Source organism: Phascolarctos cinereus, unplaced genomic scaffold (genome assembly GCF_003287225.1).
Source record: "Phascolarctos cinereus isolate Bilbo 61053 unplaced genomic scaffold, phaCin_HiC Scaffold_5;HRSCAF=322, whole genome shotgun sequence".
Taxonomy (NCBI): Eukaryota; Metazoa; Chordata; class Mammalia; order Diprotodontia; family Phascolarctidae; genus Phascolarctos; species Phascolarctos cinereus.
This window is the reverse complement of record NW_027555958.1, coordinates 178,479,529-178,499,262: the sequence shown is the minus strand read 5'-3', so window position 1 is coordinate 178,499,262 and position 19,734 is coordinate 178,479,529. Positions and strand designations below refer to the sequence as shown.

General features: G+C 39.3%; 2 protein-coding genes across 2 annotated transcripts in view; both read left to right on the top strand.

Moving 5' to 3' along the window:
• Nucleotides 1-4,846, top strand: part of CFAP206 (cilia and flagella associated protein 206) — a 56,173-nt gene extending 51,327 nt beyond the window's left edge. The window contains exon 12 of the mRNA XM_020976290.2: nucleotides 4,381-4,846. Within this exon, the coding sequence (XP_020831949.1) occupies nucleotides 4,381-4,611 (231 nt within the window). The 3' untranslated portion in view covers nucleotides 4,612-4,846. The remainder of the gene's footprint in view (nucleotides 1-4,380) is intronic.
• Nucleotides 4,847-6,741: 1,895 nt separating this feature from the next.
• The window catches only part of SLC35A1 (solute carrier family 35 member A1), a 44,071-nt gene continuing 31,078 nt past the window's right edge, over nucleotides 6,742-19,734 (top strand). Inside the window, exons 1-2 of the mRNA XM_020976295.1 lie at nucleotides 6,742-6,843; nucleotides 16,886-17,063. Coding sequence (XP_020831954.1) covers nucleotides 6,828-6,843; nucleotides 16,886-17,063 — 194 coding nt within the window. The 5' untranslated portion in view covers nucleotides 6,742-6,827. The remainder of the gene's footprint in view (nucleotides 6,844-16,885; nucleotides 17,064-19,734) is intronic.

The following is a 19,734-nucleotide window of genomic DNA, read 5'->3' as shown; positions in this document are numbered from 1 at the left end:
CATATGGTCAAGGCACCTAGGTAGAGGGCCACACACATAAGGAAAATGAGTGGCTAGGCCACATGAATGCAAAGCCACATGGATAGAGGACATGTGAGTTCAAGGCACAAATACAGAGGGACAGCTCATACTTCTGATACTGTAAGGTGGTTGGTGTCTTCTGATTCCATCGTTATGCTGCTCCCTGTGGATCTCTAGTAGTTGGGTTATATCTACTGAATTCACTGCCTCCAACCAATGCTACATCACTGAATGTGTTGTCTCTGCCCGATGCTGCTAGGCATGGTTCCACTGGGCAAATGGTGATACCACTTCTCTTTACTTCCAGCTTCTAAATTCAGCTAAAATCCTTTGCTATAGTGTTCTCTCTTCCTCTTGAGAGAAGGCAAAGAAAATTAGGGTGGGGGGGGCAGAATGTCCTACCTATTACATAACTGCAAATGCCTAGTGGTCCTTCCTTTCCTTCTTTATGGTACATTTGTCCATCTTTTGGCTTCCCGGACACACATAAGGATCCCTTTCTTCCTCCTCAGATTCTTTTTCCTGCTTTGTTTCTAATTGAAACATTACTTCCTTTCTTTCAAGGAAAAATTCATTCTCCCTGATAACCTTGAAAGTAGAGGCATCCTCTCAAGACAGTTTCTAATAGATAGACATCTTGTACATCTTGTGAATTTTTAGTTTTTATCTGTCATGGGCAGAGATACAAACATAGCACACTTCCAAGTCACAGAAAAATTCCTTTAGTCCCACAAAGCAAATCCTAGGCTCTCTGTTATTCTTTATGGAAAACTTATGTGCCAAATGACAGAATCTCCTGAGGATAGCATTCTTTATTTATAGCAAGCTTCCTGCTTTTTCTTTTAAGATGACACTAACTTTCTCTGCTATCCTTGATTGGCAATTAGCAGCCTCCTACCAAAGCCCTAGGGGAAACAGAAGCTGCCTGAAGTTGTCATCTCTTGGAGGGTCTTAAGAACTAATTGCCAGCCATTTTGCCCCTTTTCCTACATTCTCTGATGACCAGGTGTTGGAAACCTCCTTTCCTGTTGCCTTTCTATGGGGTTCCAGCAAAGAATTTATAAATGGCAGGTACTTGCTTGCTGAGCTTCCATTGATTGGCAGTTAGCAGCTTCCTGCCAAAGGCCCAATGCAAACAAGCTGTCCACAGCTGTTGTTTCTCCTTCATAGACTGCTACTGCGGTCATGCTCACAGATTTCAGCTCCCTTTGAATCCCTCTTTCATGTCTTTCAAATAGCAGAAGGAAAAAGACAATCCATATAGTTGCATCTTTATGCTGAAAGCATTAAAAATGATAATTATTTTTTCTTTTTAATAAAAAAGGAGGTAACTTTCCACTCTCTCCTAAAAAGAGAGAGAGACAATAGCTATCTTTAGGTATGGTTGTTGGCTGGGTGTTAAGCACATGGAAAAGCATAGACGCCAGAACACTCACCCAAGAATTTATTCCAGGCTGACATTGAACACTTTGAGTCCAGCTGTTTAATCAATTCCATGTCCTCCTAATTGCCATATTTCCTAGACCACATCTCTTCATCTTGTCCACAAGGTTAGCGTCCTCATCACCATCACTAATGTGTATAGCAGGTGAAGGCTTCATATGCATTATCTCATTTGATCTTCAGAACAATTCTGAAAGTTATATTAATTATTAATATGGCCACTTTGAAGAGGAGAGTTTTTATAACATTCTATTTGTCCAGCTCTATGAATAGAATTCCTCTCTGTCTTTAAGATATAGGTCAAGCAGCAACTTCTGTATGAAGTCTTCCTTGATTCCTTGAAATGGAAGTGTCTTCCCTCCCAAACTCCTTGTATTTAACTATTTTGTACATACTTGATTGATTAACTTTATATTTTATGCATTTTGTAGTTAACTATTTTATATTTTATATGTATTTTGTAGCTTATATTTTATAGTTAACCATTATTTCCCACATTGGGATATAAGATCTTTGTGAGTAGAGGTTGTTTCATTCTTTGAAATTGTATCCCTAGTGTCCAGCACAATGCCTGGCACATATTAGGAACTTAGTAAATGCTTAATAATGAATTACTTTATCAATTGAACACAGTTGGATTTGAGTTCAGTCTAGAACTCTTCTTGTTATACATGCTGCTGGAAGGACTTTGTTAGATGTTTTGTATTCCCACTCCCCATCTATTAGCCTAGTAATGCTGTTTAAAAAAAAGGAAATTAAATTAGTCCTTCTAGGTGAAGCCATGCAGATTCTCTGCGCTTGTGTCTTTCTTTTCTAGGTGTTTACTAACCAGTCCTTTAATAATATGTTACTGAATTTTGCCAAGAATCCAAGTAATTTGCAGGCTCCCTTCTCCCTCTTTTGAAAGATAGGGATAATATTTATCTTTCTTCAGGCCTATGGCACCTCTAGAAACTTTCAAAGAGCATTGAAATCGTTCAGCAGTTACATCTACTTGTTCCATTGGTATTGTGAGATGTAGTTCATTTGGGCCCTGAGACTTGAATTTATCAAAGAATGCTAAGATGCTAACTATCTTCTTACTTATCTTGGGTTTCAACTCCCTATTACCATTTTGGTTCTATTCTTTCCCATCCAAACATCACACTTCTTGGAAGAGAAAATGGAAGCAAAATTGAGCACATCTGCTTTCTCTCCATTTTCCTATGTCATCATTCTATTCACTCCAAGAAGTGTGTTCCTTTCCTTTCTTTGATCCCTCTATTTTCATTCATATATATGCAACTTTTTGGTACTCTTAATTTTCTTTGTCATCCTCAACTCATTCTGAACTTTAGTGATCCTAACATTCTCCTTGTAATATGTGACTTTTCTACTCATTCTCCATTACTTGCTCTTGCTGTACATCTTCTGCACATGCCTTTTAAAAATTCATGTTGGTTAATGCAGTCTATGCATATCCATATTGGTCTCTTTAGACAGCTCCCCCTTTTCTCCCTCAGTGTATTCGTCTCTCTTTAGAATTTCATTGTTCAAGGTTGTGTTATATGAATGTAATGGAATACTATTGTGCTATAAGAAATGATGAGCAGGCAGACTTCAGAAAAACCTGGAAAGACTTACTTATATGGTCTGATACAGAGTGAAGTGAGCAGAACCAGGAGAATGTTGCACACAGTAACAGCCACGTTGCGTGATGAATAATATTGATAGACTTATCCCTTCTCAGCAATGCAAGGATCTAAGACATCTCCATAGGCCTCATGATGGAAAATGCTATCCACATCCAAAGAAAGAACTACGGAATTTGAATGCAGATCGAAGCATACTATTTGCTATTTTTTTTCTTCTGTTGTGTTTTGTTTTCTCTTTCTGATGGTTCCTCCTATTGTTCTAATTCTTCCTTACAACATCACTAATGTGAAAATAATTTAATAGGAATGTATATGTATAACCTATATCAGATAGCATGCTGTCTTGGGGAGGGGGAAGGGGAGGGAGAGGGAGAAAAATATAAAACTCAAAAGCTTATGGAAGTGATTGCTGATAAATCAAAATAAATTAATAAAGTCAAAAAAGAAAATAATTTCATTGTTGAGAGTTTTCCATCCCTCCCGGGATGACTTCCTCTGCAGACTTTTAGGCTATGAGACCCTATTTATTCATTCATTCATTTGTTTTTAATTCTTTGAAAGCTATTTTCCAGAAAAGTACATGTCAAACTCTGCCCTGACTTTCTCTCCTTTATCACAGATTCTAAAATAAAATGTTCACTTTCCCATTAAGGTTTTCCTCATTTCTATTCCAGTAACAAGTTCTTATTTTTTTTGGTGAGAATCATGGCAGTCCTCTTCATTGTTCATTCCACCTAACCTAGGATGAAATTAATAAAGCCAAAAAAAATCAGGTGTTCTCTGATAACATATTGGCAGAGATGGAGCTTCAACAGATGTTCAACAGATAGTTGAAGTTCTTCATTGGTACAAATGTCTCTGTGACATATCATTTGAGCTCCAAAACATGTGAATGAAATAATTAGAAGGCTAACCTGTGCAACTTTGTAAATTTTAAAAAAATATTTTAACATGTAAGGTATTATTTTTCTGCCTTCCAAGAAAGGAGATATTTTATTTAAACTGATTTAATTTTACATCCTGGTTCTAGTAAATATTATTTTTAAAATATTCATTTTTGTTGCTGTTGTTTCTATAAAGATATGAGAGAATTCTGTGGCAAGAATTACTGCTGATAAATAAATCTGTTTTAAAAAAATAAAAATATCATGAATCATTAATTTTTAAAAATCATTATTATATTAAAATCATTAATCACACTGATTATAACAAGTAGATGATAATGCTTGTATGAGTTTTTGAAGAAATGTTAATTCTTCCCTTTCTCTTCATTTAATTTTAGGCTAATTTGCGTCAGAAACTCACCCACTCAGTACAAACCAACCTTAGTCACATGAGAAGAGAAAATTCAACACAAGTATACCCATTAAAGTCAAATGGCACACAGACCAAGAGAGAAGATGGTACCAGAGTACCCAGGCCCCAGATTTATATAGCTGGTCTCCGAGGCAGTAATACAGCATCACTCCACACAGTCAAAGTAAACTTAACAAGAGCTGTTGATGAAACCTAATTTGAGAATACATTTTAAAACTCATTATCATACAGTGATTTATAGTAAATATTTAAAGTCTGTTGCACATATATAAAGAGGTAAGTTTTGGGGACATCCATTAATATTATTGTATAATATTCATTAGATTTTCAGCTACATTCATTCACTATAAAACTATGTTACTAGAAATTGTTTTTTCCTGTAACAATGTCATTCTATTAAATTGGAAAGCAAAATTCTTTCTCTGTTTATATATTTTGTTATAAGAAGTGTGTTAGGATTTTTAAGAATAAAATAATGAAAGCATTATTTTGTAATTATTGTAAAATGATTAACAAATTTACAATATTTCAAAGTTGTTTTGTGAATCTCTTAATTTTCATTAGCATTTGTAATACAAGATACAGTAATGTTCAGTTATTAGTTCAACTAGCACCCCCATTAGAAATTGAACTTCTTGAGGGGGGGGGGAATATTTATTACCAACTTACTTTCCTATTTCCAGTCAGTTGCTAAGTCTTTTCAATTCTACCTCCACAACACCTCTCACATCCACTCCCTTTCTTTTCTCCATTCACATGCCCACCACTCTAAGTCAGGCCCTCATCAGAGAATGCTAGGTGGAGTGATGAATAGAGATTAAGTGACAATTTAAGCCCAGGTCACAGAGTGTAAGAGGCACTAAACTATATAGCCTCCTTTATATAAGCTTTATTATTTCCTTCTGATTGATGGGATAATGAAGTCTGTCTGATCATATTAATTTTACAGATAAAGAAACTGAGGCCCATGAACTTTAAATGAACTGCCCAAGGTCATATAGTTATAAGCATCAGAGGCAGATTTTGAACTCAATTCCTTTGACTCTCGAGTCAGTGCCCTTTCCCAAGTACTTTACTATGATGCCTCCCTACTTCTAATGTATTGATTGTTTTATTAATAATGTAAAGTATCCTCACTGGGTTGGGGGGAAATGGAAACCCATCAGAAGAAGAAAAAAGGGCTCTTTAGACCAGCTATAGAACTCAATGATAGTCCTAGATTATTTATTATGTATTTATTATGTAAATAAAAGGTGTTCTATGTTTGATGCCTTCATGGGTGCTGGCACACTGAAGTTTCTGTGTTATACCTAGGTTGGGGCAAATGAGCTAGAGAGAAGTGAGAAGGTTACCAAAGTGATCTTCCATGTCATGAAAGAGACTGACCCAAGGATTCTGACAATACCGATGGCATAGAATTAGAGGCAAAAGAATACTGAACTTAATTTAAGGACCTCTGATTTCACGGGTGTGGATCCTCCCTTCAGCAACAAAAATGGAAAACCCTTAAGGTTTTTAAGAATTAATTTGACTCTAAACATTCATTCCCCCATGACCAAACTAATGATGAATCCGAATTTAGTCTCCCTCTCTCCTTCCTAGATGTTTCTATGTTATACCTAGGTGGGGGTAAATAAGCCAGAGAAGAGTGAGAAGGTTCCCAACTGACTCGATATTATGAGAGCTCCTCTGAACTACGGATTCCAACAATTCCACCTGTCAGTTTGCACAGCCTTCGAAAAACCACTGAAACAGCATTTCTTTAAGTGCCTACTATGTGCAAGGTGGTAATCGCCGGAGATGCCTAAGAGCCATACTGGCTCGGGGGCTTAAGCTCCAAGTTTTATCTCCATGCTATAATAGGCAATTTCGATGGTTAATTCGGTCGGCAAAAACAACTGGAAGAGATTAGTGAACTATAATTTACAGCCTAATCGAACGAAGCGTCTGCAGTTCACTTTTTAAGTAACAAATTCAGAGTTTATACAACAACAGCTTCTACTCCGAATAGATAAGACACCAGCTGATCTTCGGCAGCGGAGACCACCAATTTCCGGAAAGTAAGTCTTTCTGTTATTCTTTTTAAAGAATTTCTAGGGTTTCTGGGAGTTGTAGTTTTGGGGGCAACACCCACCAAAGAAGGCATCTAGGCACGGATATTAACCGGTTGAGGCCGGGGTCGAGCACGAATCCCCGTTTCGGTTCACCCGCCCTAGCCCGCACCTGGGCACGACCGGGTTTTGGCCAAGTCCAAGTCAGCCTCGCGCTGCGGAGGCGAGAGCGTCGCTCTAGGCCGCCGCGTTCGGCTCTCTATGGTCTTCGGGTGCTGGTCCCACAGTGCATTGCGCAGAGCCGGCACCTAGCGGAGCGCGGTTAGAATAACGTCAGTCCGTCTGGGGTTGCTCGGCAGCGATGGCCGCCCCGAGAGGTGAGAGCCCCCGCGGGGACGCGGGCGGGGGGCAGGGAGAGACTCCTGCGGCTGCGGGCCTGGCCGGCGGCGCGTCGAGGCGGTTACCCGGGCCGGCTGACGGCCAGGGCCTCCTTGGAGCTCGCCCCGCCGCCCGCGGGGACAGCGAGGGGCGTCCTCGGGCGCGGGGAGGAAGCGGCCGCTCCTCTGGTCCCCCGCCCTGGGCCGGGGGTGTCGGGGAGCAGGGGCAGTGTGTCCCCGTCTCGCGGGGCGGCGCTGGCGGGACTGTCCGCCCCCTGGGCAGTTTGTCAGGGGTCTGGCAGGCGCTGGCAGGAACGTGGATGCGCTTGCATTAAGCTCAGCCGAGACAGGGACTGGGGGGCCCCCGGACCCCCATTCTCACCTCCCAAGCCGTTGGCACTGGACCGCACAATATGAGGCGGGAGAAGGAGACTGGGGCCAAAAGTCCCGTCCCTCCATTTACTGCCATCTCTTTTATGCCACCCCTTGGGGCAGTCTGGTCTCCCTCTGCTAGTACAGTACAAAGATGTGTTATTTAAAGTATGAAGTTTCTCTACACTTTCCTCTTCACCCTCTCCACCAATTTCAAATAAGGCCAACTTTGAAGTGCATTTTTTTTTTTAGTGAGAGTTGGGAGACATTTCCGTTCTGTCAGCTGTAGGAACTGTTTACATCAGTGTTTTATCACAAAGGTGCTAAGTAGAAACTTAAAAGGCATTTATACAACACACATTTAACAAAGTTCCTATTATGTACATTGAACTGTGCTAGGTCCTGGGGGACAGAGAAGTATAAATAAAACACGATCCCTATCCTCAAGAGGGGGTGTGTGCGTCTGTGTTCACATACATACATATATGTATATATATATATGTATGTATGTATGTGTATATATATGATGAATTAGTATGGGGCAAGGGAGGAAAAAGCAGAGTGCTATGAAATTAAAGGACGGAGAGACCACTGTGATTGGAGGGTATAGAAGGAAGACTTGATGGAAGAGGTGCCTGTTGATCAGAGCTTGGAACTTGGAAGGGTAGGAGTCTATTAAAGAGAAATAGAGTGGGGGAAGAGTTCCTAGTATCATCACTGTGAGCAAAGGTGTTGAGATGGTAAAGCATGGGAAGTGTTGGGGGGGATACTTGCCTAATAAATTTTGGCTGGAGTATAGAGTACATGTATGATGGGGACTAGTCTGGAATCTTACAGGAGAGGCTAGGTCAAGGAGGGAGTAGGTTGTCAAGTGAAGAAGTTTATTCATTTTCAGTTGTGTCCAACTTTTTGAGACCTCATTTGGTACCCTATTTCCTGGCAAAGATACTGGAGTGGTTTGTCATTTCCTTCTCCAGCTAATTTTACAGATGGGGAAAGTGAGGCAAACAGGGTTAAGTGACTTGCCCAGGGTCACACAGCTAGTAAGTGGTCTGGATTTGAATTCAGGTCTTCCTGAGTCCAAGCCCTGCACTCCATCCACCTCACCTCTTAGCTTCTTGATTCATTGAGAGAGAGCCATTGTAAGATCTTGGACAGTGGAGTGGTAATCATAGAAAGATTGCTCTGTCAGTTGTATGTATTGGAAGAGAGGAGATCGGAGGGGTAAGTGCCTTAGCAGTAGTTGAGTGGTAGTACTGGCCGAAAATAGGCCAGCAACAGTGGAAATAGCAGAGAGGGTATTGATCTGAGTACTTTTGTATAAATAGGATTGACTAGTCTTGACCGACTGGCTTAGTAAAATGTATGGGATGAGGGGGAAGTCAGAGATGATTACTGGGTTCTCAATGTGAGAGCTTGGGAGAATTATGGTACAATGTTGAAAGCGAAAAGGAGGGGACTCTGGATGAGTAGCAGGGTTAGGGGGAAAGATGATGAGTGAAATTATAGATATTTTGAGTTTAAAGTGCTAGTGGGTCATATAAGTAGGCAGCTGAAAATGTCAATCCACAGCCTGAGGAGAGAGATCAAATCTGGAGATTTAGATGTGGGAGTCATTTGTTATAAGTTCTCCCTTTTCTCAGATTATATTGTATATACTTATCTTCTAAAGTAGTGATTGCCCTCCCCTAACACTCCCCTCCCCACCAGTGAAATGTAATCATTGTGGGGGCATTTGTTTTGTCTTTTTATTTCCATACCTAGGATAACTTCTGTATAGTAGACACTTTATAGGCACTTGTTAAATGAATGAATGAGTTAGCATCAAACTGGTAGTTGAAGCTGTGGAAGTGGCTGACCACCAACTGAGGTGGTGTTTAGAGAGAAGAGAACTCCAAGTACAAAGGAAAGAGGAGGAAGAGATGACAATGCACGTGGAATAGCAACAGGTAAGAGAGGAGGAAGAGAGTAGAGAATATCTAGTAGTATCAGTAGTGCTGAGAGGACTCAGAAAAGGTTATTGGTAGATTTGGCAGTTTGGTTTTACTGGTGACCTTTGAGCCTTGATTCAGTGTTGTGTTGGCAAAAACTTAAAATTCCTATAGAAGTCATATAGCATTATAACAACTTACAAATAGAGAGTTATTGCTCATAAATATTTGTTGAGCATCCACTGTACACAGCTGGGGTCTGGATGTTACAAAGAGGTAAGTTTTGCTTTTCACATTAGGAATATATTATCCTATGGGAAGACAACAATGTCAATTTAGCTGACTAGGTTATTTTTTAAATTTTACATTATAATCTGTGAATGTAGTAAAAAATTTTCCGAGAATCTATGATCTCATCACTGTGTTTTTGTAACTCATTGATTCTTTCTCATCTAGTATGATTTTTGGCCGTATCCTCCCATAAATCAACAACAAGCTTTGTTTTAATTGTGCCAAGCACTGTGCTTGGGTCTAGGGATATAATACAAAGAATGAAACAATTCTCATTCTCAAGAAGCTTATGTTCTGGGGGGAGGTGAGGAGGAGCAAGTATGTATATAAGTATATACAAAATAAACATAAAGAGATAAATACAAAGTTAAGGAAGACACTGGCCATTGAGGGGAGGAAATCAGGAAAGGCTTCGTATAGTAGTGTTACTTCATCTGTATCTTGAAGGAAGAAAAAGAATTATATGTGGAGGAGGTGAGGTGGGAATATATGAGGAGTGGCTAGTGCAAAGGTGTGGAGATGGGAGATGGTGTGTTGTGTGTGTGAAACAGAAAGAAGGCCGTTGGGCTGGCTTGCACAGAATGAGAGGAAAAGAAGAATGTCCAAGGAGGTTGGAAAGCATAGGTTGAGGCCAGGTAATGAAAGACTTTAAAAGCTAAACAGAAGTTTTTATTTGACTTTAGGGAGAAGAGACAGCTATTGGAATTTATCAAATAGGGGGTCAGATCTGTGCATAAAGAAAATCATTGGGGACTGTGGAGTGTGGGGTAGAATGGGGAAGAAACTTAAGTTAGGGAGGCCAATTAGGGCAGTTTTATGAGGCACTCAGCACAGTGCCTGGCAAATAATAGCTACTTAATACATGTTTATTTATTGATTGTTTATAAGGCCAGAGGTGATGAGGGCCTGAACTAAGGTGGTGGCTTTGTGAGTGGAGAGAAGGGCCAGATTTAAGAAATGTTGTAAACTTAGAAATGGCAAGATGTGGGAACTGATCGGGATATGTGAGATGAGGGAGAATGAGGAGTTGAGGATAATGCTAAGGTTATAACCTGGAAGATTGGAAGAATGATACTTCCTTTGATAGGAATGAGGAAGTTTGGATAAGGGGTAGGTTGAGGGGAAAGAAAATGACTGTTTTGGATGTGTTGAGGTTGGTGTGTTCCAGGATATTTAGTTTAAAATGTTTAGCAGGCAGTTGGTGCTGTGAAACTGAAGCTAAAGGGAGAGGCTGGAGGTGGATATATAGAACTGTGAGTCATCTATATAGAGATGACCATTAAATCTATGGGATCTGATGAGATCACTGAAAAAGGGAGTATTGAGAAAAAGAGAAGAGCAGGTGTGATAAGACTGATGAGCCAGCAGTTGGACTTGATGGCTTCTAATGGAGAAGACTGAGAAAAGACCATCAAATATGGCAGGCAGTTCAGAGATCTTTGGTAACTTTGGAGAGAAAAATTTCAGTTGAGTGATGATAGCAGAAGCCAGATTGCAAAGAATTAAGTGAGAGGAGAGAAAGTAGAGGCAGTGAGAGTAGACTTTTTTTTTTCCCCAGGGAGTTTGGCTGAGAAAAGTAGGAGAGAGATATAGGATAAAAACTTGAATAGATTTGTTGTCTTTCAAGGATGGAGGAGACTTGGGCCTGTTTGAAGGCAGTAATAACAAAGGAACAGGGAAAAGTTGAAGATTTGGGAAAGAGAGGAGCTGATTAAGGTTGCATTTTGTTGGAGAAGATAAGGGGATGGGATCAAGGGCACATGTAGAGGGCAAGGAAAGGGCTACCTCATTATCAGAGACTGGGGGAAAGGAGAGGGTTTGAGATGATCAAGGGCTTTTGAGATAGAGAAGAGGGGAGAAGAAGGAGTTCATGGCTCAGTGGTGATACATTCGTGCAGCAGAGAATGGTTTCAAGTTCTTGGTAAAATAAAAGGCAACATACTCAGCTGAGAAAGAGGGAACCTAGGGAAGTATAGGAAACTGAAGAGAAAGAGAACATTTGGTAGCATCTTTGGGGATCGAGATAGGGAATCCATTAGGGAGAAATTCAAGGATTATTTTCGTACGATGAAGGCCCAGGTGAAGCTGAGTGGTATGAATTTATATTTTTATTCAGTCAGGTTGATTGTATGGCTTCAGTTCTGTTCAGCAGAGTGTGAGTAGGAACAAAAGAAGTAGATGGAGGTAATTTAGTGCTAGGGGTTTGGCAAGGGATGAGTGGTGATCAGGCAAGGGAACAAGGGATCCTAGGATAGATAACAGTGTAGAATTGAATTAGTGAACTAATAAGTAAAGATTGGGAAAGGAGGAATATAAAGTCAGAGCAGGGGTGATTGCCTGAGAAAGCACTGAGAAGTGAAGGGTTTGAATATCTGAAGAGTGAATAAATGGTTTGGGAGGCATGAGGCACAGGGAGAGCTGGGATGAGAGGAAGCTGGAGTTATAGCAGCATAGGTTCAGAACTGAAAGGGACTCAGTGGCCATCTAGCCCAACTCCTTCATTTTACAGAAGAGACAATTTAGTTTTTGGTTAAGGAAGTAGAATACTTGTGGGTGGTGGTGGGTATGACTGTCCCTACTGGTGGCTGAGGTAGAGTGGAGAGGATGGTCATGGGATTTTTAGGAGGTGAAAGATTTGAGAGGTTAGGGAGTTTGAAGGATCCGCCATAAAAAGTCTGCCTGATGTGCTGGAGGCCTTCCTTCTAGGTCTTTTAATATGTTGTGGATGCCATTAGAGTATTTGGGCTGTGCATATGCTATCCTTTTCCTGAGTATACCTCTCTTTGATGATGTGATATCCAAAGAGGTTTCTTCTGTGCATATATTAAAATAGCAGGCACTTCAATGCTTGGTTGTTGATTGAAAAGCAAATAAGATTTCTTGAATAACAGTGAGCTTTGATGATCTTCTGGTTACATCAAGTGAGGCATAGATGATATTCCTCAAAGAGTCCAAATAATAGAGGAATTTCCTGCAGGTTAGGAGGTTTTAACCTTTTTTTGTGCCATAGATCCCTTTGGCAGTATAGTGAAGTCTATGAACCCTTTCTCAGAATAATGTTTTTAAATAAAATAAAATGCATAGGATTACAAAGGGAACTATTATTGAAATACTGTTGTAAAAATATGCCAAGTACAGACAGTTTTTGCTGTACAGAAATTCCCATTATGCAAATTTGACTTTAGGTAAAGAATTATGAAAGAAATCCCCATTCCAAAAAAAACCTATGTTAACTTTACTACACAGTAATGCGCTCGCTCCGTCTGCTCCTGCCTCTCGGCCTTGCACTCCTGGGCCTTCCACCTTTACAACAAAAAAAACTTTTAAAAAAACCTTAAAAAAACCCAAACCCTCCAAGAGAAAGCGGCTTCCCCACCAGATAAGGACTTGGCTTGAGACCCCCAGGGCTGAGATAGGAAACCTTTGCCCCTCTACCTACCCACCCACCTATGTCTCCAGCCCCCTCTGTCTGTCTTCTGTGCTCAAGTGCCATGTGTCTGTCCCTGGCTGCCATGTGTCTGTACCCTTCTGCCTGGCCTCCTTTGATTCTAACCCAACCCTGGAATGTTCTTCCTCCTATTCTTGCTTCTCTGTCCCTGGCCCCTACATGTCCTTGAATGATATGTTGGCCTCCTCCCTCCATGGGTTTGCAACCCCCTACCTGCCTCTGTCCTTCCCTTCCTTCCCCAGCTCAGCAGGCAAACTCTGCATTAATAATTACTTAGGTGGAACAGTCCACTTACTTAAAGTGAGAACTGTCTATATTGCACAGAAGACTAAGGATACAAAGAAGAATTCAAAATTGTCTCTACTCTCAAGGAGCTCACAATATTCAAATAACTATGTACAGGATAAGTGGGAGATAATGAAAAGAGGGAAGGCACTAGCATTAAGGAGGATCCAGAAGGGCTTCTGATAGAAGGTGAGATTTTAGCTAGAACTTAAAGGAAGCCAGGAGGTGGAGATGAGAAGGGCGAGAATTCTGGGCATGGGAGACAGCCAGTGAAAATGTCCAGAGTTGTGAGAAGGAGTGATATACTTGAGGAACATCAGGGAAGCGAGAATCACTGGATTGTAGACTGCTTGGGGGTAATGCATATAAGAGGGTCTAGATTACGTAGGGCTTTGGATACCAAGTAGAGGGTTTTGTGTTTGATTCTGGAGGTAATTGAGAACCACTGGAGTTTATTGAATAGGAAGGTGGCATGGTCAGAGCTGCACTTTAGGAAGATTACTTTGACAGCTGAGTGGAGGATGGATTGTAGTAGGGAAGAAACCTGAGGCAGGGAGACCAACTAGCAGTCTGTTGCAATAGCCTAGGCATGAGGTGATGAGGGCTTGCATCAGCATGGTGGCAGTTTCAGAGGAGAGAAGAATGTGTATATGAGAGTTGTTACAAAGACAGAACTGACGGAACTTGATAAAGTATTGGATATAGGATGTATGAGAGTGAAAAGTCCAGGATGACACCTGGGTTGCAAGCCTGAGTGACCAGGGGGATAGTAGTATGCCATAGAGAGTAATTCAGAAGAGGGGAAAGTTTTTTGGGAAAAGACAACGAGTTTAGTTTTAGATATGTTGAGTTTATGATGTCTATGAGACATCCAGTTCAGGGTTTCTAACGGGCAGTTGGAAATGTGAGACTGGAAGTCAGGATAGAGGTTAGGCACGGCTGGATAAGTAAATTGAGAATCAGTATGGAGATATCTGAATCCATGGGAGCTGATGAAATCAAGTGAAATAGTATATAGAGAGAACAAAAGTGGGTCCATGACAGAGCCATGGAAAACACTCATGGTTAAAGGTATGACCTTAAAAAAAAAAGGTATGACCTGGATGAAGATACAGCAAAGAAAACTCAGAAGGAGCAGTCATATAGGTAGAAGAACCAGGATTGTAGTATCACAGACCTAGAGAGTATAAAGAGGGAGATCACCAGTATCAAAAACTGCAGAGAGGTCAAGAAGGATGAGAAAAGGCCATTAGATTTTCAATTTAAAAGGTGCTCCTGTTCATGTATGACACTGTGTTCATTATATCAAACCCTAGAACATTGCAGAGCCTCCTAAATAACCATAGGATCAATTTTATACCTCAACAGACCTTAGATGTCATTTAGTTCAATACTCTCATTTAATAGTTGAGGAAACTGAGGCCCAGAGAGGTTAAGTGACTTGTCCAATGTCACAAAAGTAGTGGCAGAGATGAGATTCAACCCTGATCCTCTCACTCACATCCAGCTCTCTTTCCACTGCACCAGTTTGCTTTTTAATTTTTGAGGTTCATAATTATTTAAGAGTTTAGCCTAACTATGCACACAAGAAAAACTGAGTGAAGAATATTTTTCAGACTGTGATATCAGGTTGGGTGGGCCACCCCATGATACTGATCCACATATATTTTGAACAGACACAGTGGACAATGGACTGTGCCATTAATTGATTAAGAAAATACACTGAATTGCCTTTGGGAAATTGCATAGAGCTTTTAATGATCCCAAGCTTCTTCTTGATACAAAAGCCCATCTTCAAGTTATATGGTATGACTGCAAGCCATAGAATGCCAGTGTTTGAAGAATCATTATTGCACTTGGGAGTTAGGAAGACCTGGCCTTTAATTCCTCTTCTGACATGTGCTAGTTTTATGATCATGGGCAAGTCACTTAATGCCTCTTGAGCTTCATTTTCCTCATCTGGAGAATGAGACTGATACAAGGGTTGCATGATTCTAGTGAAATAGTTTCCTTAGTGCTCTCTGCAAACTTTAAAATGCTATATAAATGTCAGTTATTATGATAACCGTTATGAAAGGGCAATTGAGAGTCACATAATAGGTTTTGCAACACATTACATAAGCATAGAAAAGTGGTATCAGGGAGATGTATGACTGAAAAAGACAGTGGTCTGGCTATGTAGCAAGAACATGAGATAACTGATGGACTTTTCCATTACTGTCCAGATAATTTCAAGAGCTGTATAGAAAAGTCTCCAGTACCCCCTCTGTAAAACACTTGTGGGAGGTCTTGGACAAGAATTGCTCAGGATGCGAAAGCAGAGATGGGTTATGATATGCTTTATTGGAGGGATATTAGGTCATTGATGCAATTAAGTATTATTATTAGAGACTCCTTTCTCTAAACTTTTATTGATCTATTATTGAATATTTATTGGGTAGAGTTCAGCCACAAATCCACCCAACTGTACTCTGTTATACAGTCTACATTCCTCATTATCTTGTCCGTATGACTATCATGAGTAACTATCATAATGCCTTACTGAAATTCAGTTATGCTGCATTTATATAGCATTTCCCTGTTCTACCATTCTAGTAACTCTATTGAAAAAACATGAGATTTGTTAGAAGAGCTAGCATGGATTTTTAGTGAATCTACACTAGATCTTATAATTCATTCTAGAATTTTGTTAGGCATTGAATTTATCAATCTGTAATTTTCAGAATCAGTCTCTCTCTCTCTCTCTCTCTCTCTCTCTCTCACACACACACACACACACACACACACACACACACACACACACTCTCCCCCTCTCTCCCCCATCCCTCTTCCTCTCCCTCTTCCTTTGCCTCTCTCCATCTCATCTCTCCATCTCTCTCCCTTCCCTTCTCCCCTTCCACAATTGGAACATTTGCTCATTTAATCTTAGAATTGTCTTTTATTCACATTATCTTTCAAAGATCACTGATTCAGTGATCACATCTGTAGTTCTCCATTATATCTGTCATCTGTTATAACATTCCATGATTAGCTCCAACCCATGGACTTTTCTTTGTTCTTGCTCAGAACACACCTTAAGAAGTCTTTTCCTTCCTAATTGTTAACAGTTTTTTTTTCATAATCCTCAACCCATTGGATGGTTTATTCTTTATGACTTTTTTTAAATAGCTCTGTGTAGTCTTTTTGCTTTTATTTTTGCCTTTCTCCAGCTTTTGCTTATGTCCTCTTTGTCACATTCCCCTAATAGTTTTAGATACTGTCTTCTCTTCCTCCGCAGTATAATTATTCTTTGAATCATCAGACTTTTGTTTTTGAGCTCCTTCCAGTCCCCTTGAGCCATCTTCCTTTTTTAGAGACCCTGGCCATTTTACCTGCTTTTATGCTTCCCCTTTTACTTTGGCAAATTTGTGATTGTAAAAGTTTTTAATTCCTGTTTTATGCATGGCTTTAATATTCAAGATCAGCATTTTTAATGCAAAGTGTAATATAGAGTATGAGAAATTTTTTAATCTTGAAATTGGTGATACTCCCTAGAACCAAGTTTTATAAATATTTTAAATTGACAGTGTTTTCGACTATCTTTAGTGTAAGCAGTAGAAAAATACTCCTTTGAAATAAACCAATTATTTTAAATGTCATTCTTAATGTAATTCTTAAAAGTTGTTGTTTATAATATTCTCCCTTAAATTATAGTTTTGTTGAATATGTTTTCCAGAAAATGTCAGTTTGCTATTCAAGTTGTACTGCTTGACAGTGATGACCCTGGTGGCTGCAGCTTACATCATAGCTTTAAGATACACAAGGACAACAGACAAAGAACTCTACTTTTCAACTACAGCTGTGTGCATCTCAGAAGTTATAAAGTTATTGTTAAGTACTGGAATTTTAGCTAAGTGAGTATAAACACTTTGCAATATATTGGAGTTATGTTTTCTTTCACATTTAGATATTCTGTCTTTAATACATGCATAACTGTATTTACTAATTTATATTTTTGAAAGATATCATTACTGGGCTTGATCTAATAAAGCTATGGCAGGCAATTAAGGTATTTAATTTAATGAGATTTAACCTGATTCTCTGCTTTGTGGGGATTAAAAAGAAAAATGTTTAACCCTTCACAGGAGTGTACTTTTTCCATGCCATAGCACTGTGGTGCTGTTCTTACCTAAATTTACCTTTCTATAGGCAAGGGTAGGAAACTCTTATATCCAAGAATTAGTTAACCAGCTAAAGAGATATAGTAGTTTGCTTCATAGCTAATTAGTGTGTATGAAAATATATTAGTGATGACTGCAGAAGAAGTGAAAGTATCAGATATAGACCACTTTGGCAATGAAGAAGAAAAAAGATTGGTAGTTAGTGGATACAGCAATAGAAGGAAGGGAAGGTTTCTTGAAGATAGGAAAAACCTGGACATATTTGAAGGCATGCAAAGAATCAATAAAGAGAGAAATATTAATAGAAGAGAGGGAAAATAATTGAGTGAATCAAGTCCAGGAGTAGGGGAAGGGTGGGATGGAATTGAGAATACAAGTAGAAGAATGGGTCTTGAATACTAGTAGAGACATTTTTTTTTCTCCTAAGATTGGAGAGAGGGATGGGAAAATGAGTGTAGGGACAGAGGTAAAGAGGAATGGGTTCTCTAGGGAACTCAGGATGGATGGCCTAGATCATCAATTAAGTAGGAGACAAGTTCATCTCCTGATATTGATGGGTTGGTTTTGATAGGATAGGAGCTTGAAGAGAGTGGAAAAGGTTTAAAACAGCTGCTCTGAGGATTATATCCTGTAGATCATATTTACCTTTTATGTAAATGTTCTTGTCATTTACTTCAATAACAAAATCACTGTTCTCTGGAAGGATGAATTAGAGTAAAAAAAATATTAATCAGAAAAACCTGATAGTGAACATAGAGCAATTTTTTCTCCTCAATAAAGTAAAATTCATTTCCTGATACCCTGAGGTTTTTACTAGTTCATATGAAAAATCGAGCAGCTCTCTAGATTTGTGTATAGGTTTAATTCTTAATTCTTTTTATTTTATTTTATTTTTTGAGATTCAGACATTTAATGAGAAATCCCAAGAGATTAGCTAGCAGATTAAATGTTGGATAGTATTCTATTTCAACTTGAAATAGATATCTTAGTGTGAAATTTTTTATTCCTCTTGCTACAATTTTGCTTCCTTTCTGATTTAATAGGAAACTTTGATGTCATTTATAAAGCTTTTTATGAATATATGGTTTATATGGAATGAGTTAAATTTCAGGGTTTTTTTTCCCCTAGAAAGAATCAAACAACTAAATGTATTGTTTATCCAACCAAACAATCCAAGTGGTTTGCTTCACATTATTAAACAAGCCAAGTGACGTTTCTTCAAAATGTAAGTGAAGATTTGGACAACGTTTACATATTATTTTAGAAATACTTTTAAGAAGTATTTCCAGATGTTTCAGAATTGCCAGTCTTCCTAGTGGTGCTCAATGTTAAATTCTCTTGTGAGAGTAAAGTTCAAAAAGAATAGGATGTTTATTAGAAATAGTGACAAGTGAATTATAGTATCATTTCACAAAGTAGAACTACTATTTAGTAAAGAGTTTCCAAAAGAGTTGATAAATTTTTAAATGAGCCAAGTTTATAGTCCAAGGAAAAGTTTAGTTATGTAAAGTGAAGGAGAAGGCTCTAAATCCCATGTACCTGGTCTAAATAATCCAGCATTCAGTCTGTCACTCAACATGCAGGTAAGACTTTTTTCTCTTTTTTAAGTGCCTACTATTTGTAAAGGCAACTAGGTGGTGCAGTGGAGAAAGTGCTGGGCCTAGAGTCGGGGAGACTCATCTTTCCATCTTCAAATGTGGCCTCAGACACTTACTAGTTGTGTAACCATGGGTAGGTCACTTAACCCCGTTTGCCTCAATTTCCTCATCTGTCAAATGAACTGGAGAAGGAAGTGGCAAACCACTGCAGTATCTTTGCCAAGAAAACCCCAAATGGGGTCCCAAAGAGTTGGACATAATTGAAAAACAACTAAACAACAACTATTTGCAAGGCAGTTTTATAACTTAATGAGTTTATAGCATAATGGTGAGTGGCAGATGGGGATAAGACTTAAGTACCCAGAAAGTGTGATATGACACAAGGCAGAATGTGACGTGACAGAGATAAAATGGAGGCAAAATAATATAGGAAAAGTTGAAGAGGGAAGATAACACTTTAAGCTGGGTGTATCCAGAAAAACTTCTTGGAGGAGGTAGAATTTTATGTGATCCTTGATGGAAGACATGGATTTCATATAACAGAAATGAAGACAGTGTGCACTCTAGGCAATGGGGGACAATCATGACAATACATGTACTTGGGAAGAGTGCAAGATGAAATTACAGAACAGCTGGTAGTCTGGTTTGGTTGGAATATAGAGTGCATGAAGGGAAATATTGTGAAATAAAATTGAACAGATATGTTGAAGTCAGACTGTGGAGGACCTTAAATACTGAGTTGACAAGTTTGTAGTTTATCTCCAAGGCAAGAGAGAATTACTGTAGGTTTTTGTTTAAAGGATAAA